Source organism: Protopterus annectens, chromosome 11.part0, assembly GCF_019279795.1.
Source record: "Protopterus annectens isolate FY-2018-M chromosome 11.part0, PAN1.0, whole genome shotgun sequence".
NCBI lineage: Eukaryota > Metazoa > Chordata > Ceratodontiformes > Protopteridae > Protopterus > Protopterus annectens.
In genome coordinates, this window is record NC_056745.1 from 463635758 (window position 1) to 463648621 (window position 12864).

The 12864-nt window shown below is 41.7% G+C and overlaps 1 protein-coding gene across 1 annotated transcript in view; it reads left to right on the forward strand.

Moving 5' to 3' along the window:
* The window catches only part of MCM10 (minichromosome maintenance 10 replication initiation factor), a 948221-nt gene extending 937399 nt beyond the window's left edge, over positions 1–10822 (forward strand). Inside the window, exon 21 of the mRNA XM_044087964.1 lies at positions 10044–10822. Within this exon, the coding sequence (XP_043943899.1) occupies positions 10044–10127 (84 nt within the window). The 3' untranslated portion in view covers positions 10128–10822. The remainder of the gene's footprint in view (positions 1–10043) is intronic.
* Positions 10823–12864: the final 2042 nt, after the last annotated feature.

Below are 12864 nucleotides of genomic sequence, written 5' to 3' on the forward strand. Positions count from 1 at the left end.
TTTTTTATTTATTTATCATTTTACATTTGTTGACTGGGCTAGTCTAACTGGATATATGTCCATTTTCAGTAGAGGCCCAGGGAGAAAAGCTCCACTACAGCAATTATACAAATATGCAGATCTGAAAGAAATTGCCATAAAAGAATAATATTTAAAAACTAGTACATCATAGTTACCACTTTAAGTAGATAACCAGTAGGAAACAGTGACTTGAAAAAGTAAGTACATATATGTAACAAATAAGAAACTTAGACAACAGTAGAAAGAAGGAAACATTTATACATGTAAAAATTGATCATATTAGAAAAACAAAATTTTAAAAATATAATAATGAAAAAAAAAATCTTTTTTTTTTTTTTTTTTTTTTTTTTTTTTAATCAGAGAATGAATGTTATGGTCATGTGAAGGTGGTGAGTAAGAGAAGGAAAATATCAGTCAGGATTAATACATGGGCATAGCCACTGTGAAGTAAGAAAGTTTCTAAGTTGCTTCTTAAAAAGAGGTGCGGATGTTAGGGATGTTAGCTTAATAGGAAGCTTGTTCCAAGAGTTTCCAGTGGTATTAGCAAGTAGACAGTCTCCAGATTTGTTATTAGGTTTAAGGGTGGCTATTAGTACCTTATTAACTGAGCATAGGGTTGACAGATTTTTGTATGGGTTAATGAGGCTACAGAGGATGGGAGTATTTGTAGGATGATGCAGGATCTTCTGAGTTATAGCTAGTTGTTGAAAAAGAAGTTGGTTTTGCAGTTCCAACCATCCTAACTTTTTCAGATTTTGGCAATGGTGGGTCCGGAATGGGGAACCAGTAGCAAATCTGGCAATGTTATTATAAGCAGTGGCCAGCTTATTTAGATTATTTTTAGATAGGTTAGTGTAAATTGGTGATGCATAGAGAAGGGTTGAAATTAGGTGTGTTTGGGCAATAGTCCAATCATCTGGCCTTTGTACAAAGGGTGCTAACTTGTCTGGGTAAACGAAAAGAAATCACACCTGGTACCCTGTCAACAAATCATATTCCTTGGAGTAAGCTTGAATACAACTTCCCAGATGGCTATCCTCATGCCAGAGAAGCAAATTCATTTGACAACCTACTTCAAACAAGTGACCACAAAAACCCTACTTATCTGCAAGGCAAATACTACAAGCCTTGGGGTTCATGGCATCCTGCATTCTTCTGATTCCATATGCAAGAGTGCATATGAGGAAACTACAGTGGTATCTAAAAAGCCTATGGTGTCAACATTCTCAGGATTTAAAAGCAATGATTCCTATCATACCTTGCCTACGCCTAGATTTTTTTTTGGTGGGCAGAGGCCTGCCACCAAAACAAGGGACTACCATTCACACCACCCCCTGCCGCCCAAACCCCAACAACAGACGCATCAGATTATGCATGGGGGGCTCACCTGGCAGGGAAGTGCATTCAGGGCAAATGGAACCCAATTCAAATGCACTTGCATATCAATCAAAAAGAAATGTTCGCTGTACAGCTTGCTCTGACAGCCTTCAAGGACCACATTCTTCCAGGACAATTAATGGTAAAGATGGACAACACCACTGTTATGTGGTACATAAACAAGCAGGGGGGTACACGTTCTTACCCGCTATGCAGACTAGCCATGGCATTGTGGAACACAGCCCTGGGCTACCAAGTGCATCTACAACCTCAATTCCTGCCAGGAAGACTAAGTACACTGTCAGACGAACTAAGCAGAAACCTCATGGACCCACACGAGTGGAAGCTGGAACCAAGGATTTTCAACATGTTGACAAGCAAATGGGGACCCCAGATGTAGACCTGTTTGCCTCCCCCCAGAACTATCAATTGGACAAATTTTGCACAAGGACTCCCCACAAACAAGCTTGGAAAGTGTATGCTCTGTCCTTCAGCTGAAAAAACCTATCAGTTTATGCCTTTCCTCCTCTGCCTCTGCTCTCCAAAGTACTACTAAAGATCAAACAAGACAAACCAAGGACAATTTTGATTGCACCAGATTAGCAACGTCAACACTGGTACCCCCTCTTGTGCAGTGTGTCACTGTTGGCCCCATGGTACCTGCCTCAGACTCCTACCCTATTGTCTCAGCAGGAGAACCAGATGCTGCACCCTCAGCTTTATACACTGAACCTAACAGCCTGACTAATTACCTAATCTCTCTTTTACCATCCCTCAGTAAACCAGTGATGGATATCATTTTAGAGGCAAGGAGGCCTAGTACTAGAAAATCTTATGCCGAAAAATGGAAAATATTCTGTGCCTGGAACCAATCTCAAGGGATGAGCACAGCAGTGCCCAATTTACCTCAGATTTTACAATACTTAACTGAGATGCTTCACAAGAGCCTGTCTTTTTCCTCCTTCAAAATTCACGCCTCAGCCATTTCAGCTCATTATAACACAGAACCTCCCCTCTTCTCTCATCCACTGCTTAACCAGTTCCTCAGAGGGGACAAATATCTATGACCACCCAGGAGTGCCACAACTCCAGCCTGGGACCTTAACTTTGTATTGGAAAAGCTCACCCTTCCTCCTTTCGAGCCAGCTGCCACTGCGGATTTAAAATTCCTCTCTTGGAAAACAGCTTTCCTTTTAGCAATCACTTCAGCAAGAAAGGTTTCTGAATTACAGGCCCTCATGGCAGTTGAGCCTTTCATCATCTTTCATGCGGACAGGGTGCCCCTCAGGACCAATCCCTCCTTCATGCCCAAGGTGGTATCCAGTGTGGCCCTTAATCAGTCCATTCATTTGCCAGTCTTCTTTCCTAACCCACAGAACAAAGAGGAACGGATACTGCACTCCTTAGACGTGCACAGACAACATAGATTCTACTTGGACAGAACTAAACCTCAAAGGAAATCTGACCAACTGCTGGTGCATTTGCTGCAGGGGCAGAGGGGAAGGCTATTTCAAAGCAAACCATTTCCAAGTCGATAGGCCATTGCATTCATTTCTGCTACAAGCACCATGGAAAACATCCCACAGGGAATCAGACCCCACTCAACCAGGGCTGCAGCTACCTCTACAGCCTTTCTCAGAGGCGTCCCTACCAGGGAAATCCTAGAAGCTGCTACCTGGAGTTCAGTACATACTTTCACCAAGCATTACCATCTGCCAATTTTCTCTAAATCCAGAGCTGGCTTTGCCACTGCAGTCTTGCAGGGCCTTATAGCTGATCCTAATGCTATCTGAATTCCTCCTCCCATTCTTAGCTTTGGGAATCTACTCAAATGTGATGACTGCAACAGTGAAAGATGAAGAACATAGTACAGTTGTGTACACTTACCATAAATGTAGATGTTCGAGTGTATTCACTGTTGCAGTCCTGGTTACCCTCCCTCCAGCCCCCTTTCTTCTTTTGGCTATACCTCTACTCTACTTTACTATGCTCAAATGTTGGTGTATTTGCTTTTTTGTTGGAGGTATAACCTTGCATATTTATAGATTTAATTGCTTCCCATTAGGGGGGCACCTGACATCTGTGGCAAGAAAAACTGATGTAATGGTGTCGGCTGCATGTTTTTTACCCCTGACGACCTGATGTCATGGAAGATGGGACAGCAACCGACGCAGGACCCAAGACTTTGTTAATCAGGCTGAATGAGGGCTACTGCAAGCAGATAACCCAAATGTGATGACTGCAACAGTGAATACACTCGAACATCTACATTTATGCTAAGTGTACACAGCTGTACTTCTCTCTCTGAGAGAGTTCTTAAATTAATATCAGATATTACTGCTGGGTTAGCTTGGATGACATCACTATTTGTCACCTGACTTTAGTTCCCAAGCTAAACCCCCTGTGTAGCATTTGACATCTCCTTGTGAAAAATACATATCTCTCAGATATTTTCAAATTCTGGAAGTCATAAAGCAATAAAAACTCTTCTGCATCTCAGACCTACTAATTACTTCTCTTCTAAGGCAATACAAAACTTTTAGCTCTAGACATGTCTGTTACTGAACTGAAACTTAGAGATACTTTTATTGGGCAGTCATAAAACAATTTAATTTCAACTTATTTTCTTGAATTTTTGCAAGTTAACCTTCTATGTTCTAGCTTCTACTGTTAAAATATATACATTTACACAATTACAATAGTTTATATACATTTCTATTCTAAGCCAGCAGGGCATGCTGTGGTTACATTTTAGCTCAGTACTTCACACCTTTATACACACTTCTGTATGAATCCTATCAATATTCACAAATGACATAGAATTATTTACAAAATTCCAGATAGCTGGGCTGGCAGTATTTCCTTTTGTGACACCTTTGGTGTCCGAAGATAAGATAGTGACCTGGTTGCTCAAGCAGAGCAACCATTGGGCGTTGAGCAGTACAGTGAGAGGCCTTCTGTCCTTTCTTGGCAGAGAGGGAATGCCGATGTTTGCTAGTACCCTTTGCCTTCTATTAGGACATATCTCTGCAGTACTTGCCTTTAGATGGCGTACTCAAGCAAATCCCAGCTGGAAGGTTGGTGTAATGGTTAAGGTACAAAACCAGCAGACAGAAACAAAGTAACAATCTGAGGAAGTTTTACTAATTTTGTAAGACGAAAGTGCTTATCATATTAAAGTTTGTGGACTACTGCTCTTGGGCCGTTGCTTTCTGGTTTTACATAATGGTTAAGGTGTTTGCTTTATGGACACAAAGTGCAGGGTTTGATTCTTACATGGGGTAATTGGGTAAGCTTAAAATGGCCCACAAGGGCAGTTAGCCTAGTACTAATCTATGAACTAATCTGTCTATGAACTTCTGCAAGAAGGGTCTCAGAATTGTAAGCTTTGTCATCTAAATACCCTTACTTAATTTGTCACAAGGACAGAGTGACATTATGTACTGATCCATCGTTTCTTCCCAAAGTGGCAACTGAGAACAATATAAACCAATCTATTAACTTCCCGGTATTTTTTCCTCATTTCCAAAACAAGGGAGAATATACTCCATTTGCTGGATGTTCAGACAGTTGCGTTTTTACCTAGACAGAACTTAAACTTTCAGAAAATCTGACCAGCTTTTCGTATCCTTTTCCAATGCAAAAAAAAGGGCAAACCAATTGCCAAGACCACCTTAGCAAAATGGTTAAAGGATTGTATTTTGTTCATGAATCCAAAGGTGTCGCTCTACCTCACCGAGTCTTAGATGACACTAGTAGATCTATGACAATTTCCCAAACTTTCTGAGCCAACGTTTCAATTGATATTTGTTCAGCTGGCTCGTGGTTCATTTCCCACTATAAGCTGAACATTGTGTCCAGAAGTAGAGCTGCTTTTGGTTCTGCAGTCCTCCTGAATATCTACCCATGAAGGCCACCCAAGGTTGTTGTAGCTAGGGTTTCTGTCCCACAGGCTGAGGAAGAATGAAAATGATATCCAATAAATAAGTTATGTACTTAATAACATTCCATCTGTGTTGTCTTTTTTCATTCTTCCTCGACCTTCCCTCCCTCCTTCCCCCAGTCCCTTTTGTGGATGACTTGACAGATATGGTTTTTAGGAAACTCTGATGTTCTTTGTGTTTCACTGTTGCAGTCATCACACTTGGGTTGTCTGCCTGCAGGTAGCCCTCAGTCGGCCCGAATACCAGAGACTTAGTATTTCTGTGTCGGTTGCTGTCGCTCCAGGACTGATGTCAGGGGTATAAAAATGCCATTACATCAGTCTTTCTTGCCGAGGAGCCCGAAGCAGAAGCAGTTCACATGAGTGCCGGTCGGCCGCTACCTGAGTTTTCATATCCAAATTAAATTGTACCCCATTGGGGATCCTTTTTTCTTGCTCTAACCAATGTCAGAAAAAGTTAACAGTTGTTTTGCCTGTGGAAAGCAAATACCACACAGAGATTTCCATTCTTACTGCGTCACCTGTTTAGGCCCAGACCACAACGTACCTCGCTGTCAGTTTTGTGCCTTGTTTAACGCCCAAACTATTCATCATCGGGCCCTTATTGTCGCTAAATACTTTCATTCTCAATCTCCGTCTTCCGAAATTCCTTTGGTAAGCCATCCGATTACTGATCTTCCTAAAAAACGTAAGGATAAAGACAGAGAGCACAGGTCCAAAGCTGCTGACGATGCTTCCGTTAAGCTAGTCACCAGTTAGCTGGTACGCAGTGAGGCGCTTTCGCAGCCCCTGATGCCCGCTATCTGCTTTTGAGGATTCAGATGCAGAGGAATCCATTCCCTCTGCTTCTTCTCCAGAGGATTTTTCTTTTGGTGAAATCATGCATACTTTAAGAGAGCATTTCTACTGGGAATGTCAAGACTATCCTCAGTCCAAAAAGAGACTCCGAGAATTTCTAGATTTGCCACAACATAGGCCTTTAGCAATACCCCCCAGTCCTGGATGTTGTGGATGATGTTTTTTGGAATTCAGTTTAACTCCTGATACTTTACCCTGTGCTCCTAGGAAACCGGACAGGTACTACAGAGTACCTGACTCTCTCATTCCTTTTCAAAAATCTTACTGCTGACCCAGAGGTCATCTCCCAGGGGCCTAAAGATATCAAAGCAACTACAGCTAAGAATCCCACCCCTTCGGACAGGGATTCTAGAGCTTTGGACAGATGGGGTAAGAAAGTATATACCTCTGCAACTCTCACCATTAGGGCTTTAAATTGTCAGTTTCACATGCTGAAGTACCAGCAACATATTATGGAACTTAAGCAAAAAAATAGCTACCTTTACAGAATGTGCAGAAAAGAATTGCAAGAGCTTATCAATTCTGCAAGCCAAGTCAGCAAGCATACATTGCAGTGTGGCTTTGACGCCCTAGAAGCATCTTTCAGGCAGCAGTCACTGGTTCTGTACTGAGAAGGCATGCTTGGCTTAAGGAGCAGACCTTGCCAGACCATGTCAAATCAAAGTTATTAGACGCTCCTTTGAACAAGGACAATCTGTTTGGCACCAAAGCAGAAGAGGTTTTTAAAAAGGTAGAAGAAAAAGCTAAATCTATGCAGACAGTCAAAGCATTCTTGCAAGTACAGCCTCCTAGATTAAGTAGGCATTGCCCATCAAAACATTGGTTCTTTCCAGCCCCCTCAAGGCCATCTCAAACTAGACCCAGGGGAAGCAGACCCCCAGACTGTAGTCTCAGGGTATACAGAGATCTAAGAAATGGAGTGCCTCCACCTGTAAAGCAAGGAGTGCTAAACCACCCCCTTATGGAAAGAATTCCCAATGACTTCTCTACTCCACTCCCCACCGCTGCCCAACTGCTTGTGCCCCTAGGAGGAAAACTTGCCCTTCATGCAGAAAACTGGATTTCCATCACCAAAGACCGATAGGTCCTCAACATTGTATCCCAGGGGTACAAATTTTACTTCCACTCACTGCCAACTCCAAAAGGGTTCCTAGACATTCCTCCAAACCAGTGGGCAGAGGCACAAAACCAAGTTCAGTCTTTGCTCTCTATAAGGGCAATTCAGCCTGTTCCTGCGGAACACATATGTCAAGGATTCTATTCCAGACTTTTCCTGGTACCCAGAAAAGAGGGCACTTGACGCCCAATCCTAGATCTTTCAATTCTCAACACCTTCCTGGTGGTACCAAAATTCAAAATGCTCACCCTACAGCAGCTTCTTCCTTTGCTAGCCAAAGATGCCTGGGTAGTCACCATAGACTTAAAAGAAGCCTATCTGCACATCTCTATAAGGGAGTCATGCAGGAAATGTCTATGCTTCAGGGCAGGATCTATGCATTATCAGTTCTCTGCACTTCCCTTTGGCTTATCCACTGCTCCCAGAGTATTTACAAAATGCCTGACTCCAGTCATTGCTTACTGCAGATAGAGAAACATTAAAATTTATCTGTACTTGGACGACTGCCTGATTCAGGAAGACAGTCAGGAAATGCTGTTGCAGCACCTGACATTTGTAAAAAAAAAACTTCTAACCTTCCTGAGGTACACCATCAACGAAAAGAAATCAAAACTAGTCCCCAGTCAAAAGATTGTATTCCTGGGAGCAAGCTTGGACTCAGCATCCCAGATGGAATTCCTCACTCCAGAAAAACAAGCCTATCTGACAGACTATTTTACTCAAATGGTCACCAGAACCCAGCTATCTGCAAGGAAAATCCTGCAGGCCCTAGGGTTCATGACCTAATGCATCCTACTAATTCCATATGCCAGACTGCATATGAGGAAACTTCAGTGGTACTTAAAAAGTCTTTGGTGCCAACATTCTCAGGACCTGGAAACCATCATTCCTATAATACCCTGGCCATCACTTCAGTTAGAAGAGTGTCTGAGCTACACGCACTTATGGCTGTGGAACCCTTAATTATTTTCCATGCTGACAGGGTTTCCCTCAGGACTAACCCTTCCTTTATGCTTAAAGTGGTGTCCAGTGTGGCTCTCAACCAAGCTATCCATTTGCCAACTTTCTTCCCTAATCCTCAAAATAAAGGGGGAAAGGATCCTGCACTCCTTGGACATGCACAGACGGCTCAGATTGTCCCTTGATAGGACTAAGCCCTTTAGGAAATCTGACCAGTTACTAGTCAGCTTTGCACCAAGGACAGAGGGGAAAGGTCATTCCAAAGCAAACAATTTCCAAATGGGTAGCACACTGCATCCATTTCTGCTACAAGCACCATGGGAAACCAACCCCTCAGGGGGTCAGAACACATTCCACTAGGGCAACTTCTACCTCTGCATTATTCCTCAGGGATTCCCTACCAGGGACATCCTGGAAGCTGCTACCTGGAGTTCTGTACACACCTTCACCAAGCATTACCACCTGCCTATCATTTCCAAATCCTGGTTGGGTTTTGCAGCAGCAGTCCTGCAAGGCATGCTAGCCAGCTCCAACTCTTCCTGACTGCCTCCACCCTTCTTCAGCTTTGGGAATCTATCCAAGTGTGATGACTGCAATAGTGAAACACGAAGAACATAGTACAGTTGCGTACACTTACCATAAATGTAGATGTTCAAGTGTATTCACTGTTGCAGTCCTAGTTTCCCTCCCTCCTGCCCCCTTGACACTCTCTCTCCTGTCTATGTCTATTACTCACCCCTTTCAGGGGTACTGGTATTTACTTTTTACTGGTGGTATTTTCCCCACCATAACTTAGCTCCCTATTTGGGGGACTCCTGACATTTGGGGCAAGAAAAACTGATGTAATGGTGTCGGCTACCTGTTTTTATACCCCTGACGACCTGACATCTGTCCTGGAGCGACAGCAACCGACGCAGAAATACTATGTCTCTGGTATTCAGGCCGACTGAGGGCTACCTGCAGGCAGATAACCCAAGTGTGATGACTGCAACAGTGAATACACTCGAACATCTGCATTTATGGTAACTGTACACAACTGTACTTTCCTTGTTCAGCTCCTGTTCTTTCTGTAATACCTTTCTGGTAACTATTGGTATTGATGTACATTGCATTTGTAATAATATTATTGGCAAACTCGATCTGAAGTAAACCAGAAGGGAGTGAGGCATTGTGGGTAGGGGGGAACACAAGCTTTGGAGCCTAAGCTTTTGCAAGTGGCTGAGTAGGATCCAAAACCCACAAGTCAAGGAAGAATGAAAAAAGACAACAGTGATGGAATTTTATGGTAAGTACATAACTTTTTATTTTGTCTCCCTTCTGTTTGAAAAGGAGCGAGAGCTCATATTGAGAGATCATTGCCTGTGTATCACTGGATGTGACATTAAACAAAGGTATCCATCTGCCTGAGGTGGTGGTAGCTCAGATGGATGTAAAAGGTCCCACATCACTTATGAGAAAAAGTAGGAGAATTTTCCCAGTGGTTTGGCCCAAATTCAGTACAAATGCCACCGTGGTCTCTCTTGAAACGTGGCCATTGGCCTAGTGGTGCTGTCCCAGTCAACAAATGTGTAAATTAGTAAGTTAATTATGGTCATTAGTGAACAAAATGCTAATTACAGTTAATAGATTGTAATTTACATATTTTATTTATAGTTTGCTTTTCTAAAAATGTTTTTACACTAGTAAAAAGTTTGAGGAAATCGTTAAAGTGCTTGTTTTGAAAGTGACTTAAACCCCTTACTAATTTGATGTCTGTCTGTATTTTAGGAGAAATCTGGCCCAAAGATTGGAGGAGAGTTGCTGTTAACAAGAGGCGAGGAGCAGCCTAAATTCCTAAATAGCATGAAGTAGCAGCACTTGTTTCTGCTTGAAAATCTACTTCACCTGAGAAAACTTGAAAAGACTTGAACATTTAGTGAGAAATGCAAATGTATGTAGCAGTTGCAATTTATTGAAAAATTTGAAAATATTCAGAAACTTGGTCCCATCTGTTGATGCAGTTTTAGTCTCTTGTTTTGGTGCTAAGTGCTGCAGATGCTTAAGCAAACATGTCCATGTGCTAGCATACCTTTCTGCTTTTCTTTATTGTATATGTATATGTGAATTTCCAGGATACAGAATGGTGTTGAGCTTTTGGAAACCATAAGTCACGCCATTGTCAACAATCAGTGTAATGTTACAATGGATTTTGCAGTACCATTTGTTCAGAACCTTACAGAAAGAGAAAGAGAGAGAAGGCAAGCAACTTTTGCAAGTCTTAGATGACCTATGATACTGGAAACATAACTCTGTGGATTGAAGTATGGGCAAGGCATCGAGAGCATTTATAGCAAAATTGTTTGCATTAGTGCAGCTGACTGCTTGCTGTTTTTGCTTTTTGGTTTGGTACATGAAGTATATTTCCTCCAGCAAGCTCAAGTAGCTCCTGCTGTAGACACCTCCGAAGAATATCTTGAAACACTGATCAGTAACTTGAAATACCATGACAGAGGTGTAAACAGGTCCACAGAAACTGCACAAGAATAAACATCTAATCTTTGTAGCCATTTTGCTGTGGAAAGACTTTTTAATTATACTTTATTTGCAAAGTTTGAAAGTTAGAGTTTGTCTGCTGTTTGTCACAGTAATTATTGAGTATTTTTGTTTTTCTTAGAACTTTAAGCACATGAAGAAGCTACTCTTTCCATAAGTGTGTCCCAAATGCTGGTTGATTGACTTTTCTAAGCTGTCCATATTTATTAGATTTATCCTTACCTTTTTTCTGACTCAGGTAATAACAAAAAAGAATATTTGAAAGATCCATTTACTTACCAAGTTAAGAGGTAAATAAATAAAATAATCTTCCCATTTGGGCTGAGACAGCATCATCCCCATCACACAAATACTGTTTATTGACAGCACAGTGGTGCTGTGACACACCTATGCATTCATGTGATAGTATTCAGAGTAACTCAGATAACCCCAAAACACTGTGGGGGAAGCAGAGCTGCTGCATTCGATAATTTTAACACCACCATACTTTGTTTAGAAAAACACAAAATATGGAACAAAACTTTAAGCTTAACTTCAGCAGAGTCCTTATGTCATAGGTAGCTGTTAGAATGATTGGTTCTTTCTTCCCATTTCAACACATTCTATAGTATATTTTTATTTGGGAAGAGAGCACAGCTCTACAATTCACATCATGGTATTATGGGCAATATTCAGAGGGCATACCAAGCTCTCTGCTCCATAGTTCTTTTCTGCCTATCTAATAATTTATTTCTCAGTAGTAGCTTCTATTTGAAAGTTCTAGAATTCATTGCTTACATCACTGAAGTCCTCTTGTTCATGTAGCCATTAGTTTACAAATGATTGCTTGCACCTTGCTGTCTGGAAGGAGCACATGATGTGAGAAATCATTGTAAGTGCCATGTAACTCAATAGTAAGATGGAAGAGCTTGAAGTGTGTCACCTCACAAAACATAGTGTCCTTGGAGAGTGACCACCACATGAATTAATAGGAGGATCTCTTGAATGACCCCCTGACCAGGGTTTGATAGATTGCAGAGGGTAAAGAATGCAGAAGCCAGGCATTGTCCAAAGCCTTCTCTCAAAGTCAGTGTGTGAGATACCCTCTCGTTCCTCATGTGGTGAGATTTGGTCTTGCAGGTGTAGAAGCTCCCTCTTTGGCCCTAAAGAAGCATCTTATGGCAGATTCTTGTGTGTTCTGTTCAGGATAGAATATGTCTCAAGAGACTGCAGCACCTTTTAAATTTGTTGCAGGTAGATTCATCAGCTAATAAAGGCTCAAGATCATGCCCATCACTGTCCAGTGATGAAATGTGTAGTCTAAGTGCTGCTATGGAAAGCTTGTTGGGGAGTGTATCAACAATATCAGTGTTTTGCTCCTGAAAAAGTTGTATTAAAAGAACAAGCATCCCTATATCATTTCTGAAGCTAGACCAGAGTGTATTCTTCAAACGGGCCATAGAGCTTTTTTCTTACTTGGAGAGAAGCCAAAGGTTCTTTTCTCACCTTTTCCTGGTTCCAAAGACAAGCCAACAGTTGCATCCGTATTTGAACGTCATTGAATGGTGACTGTTGCATGGTTAAGTTTTGTTAATTAAGCTTTGTGTTGCAGCTGTTTTCTTTTATTCTTATCTTAATACTTTTTTATTATGTTGTTTTCCTGTCTGAACCTGATAATGGTCCATAAAGATCAGCATTCTACCTTGTTTAGTAAATTCAAACAAACAAGTAAATATTTTCTTGCATCTGCAAGCAGGTGCACTAGGAGCCCTTTGTGTTCAGTACAGAATGTAGCCATTGGTGTCTCCCTGCAGTCTTTTACCATGCAACTTGACATAGTTGGAGAAGATTTGCAGAAAAAGAAGGTCTGTGTGTTCCCTTACCTGAATGAGTACCTTTTAGTGACTTCTTCAAGAAACCTCATGATAGTAGTCTTTGCTTGGCTCCTTCTGTGGTTTCAGGTCCTGGAAACAACAGCAAGTTGGGCTAAGTTTTCTTATGCCACAGCATAGAGTATTTCCTTCATGAAGGTACTCTTCAGAGTTGGGCATTCATGCCTGTAGAGATGTCACAGGAA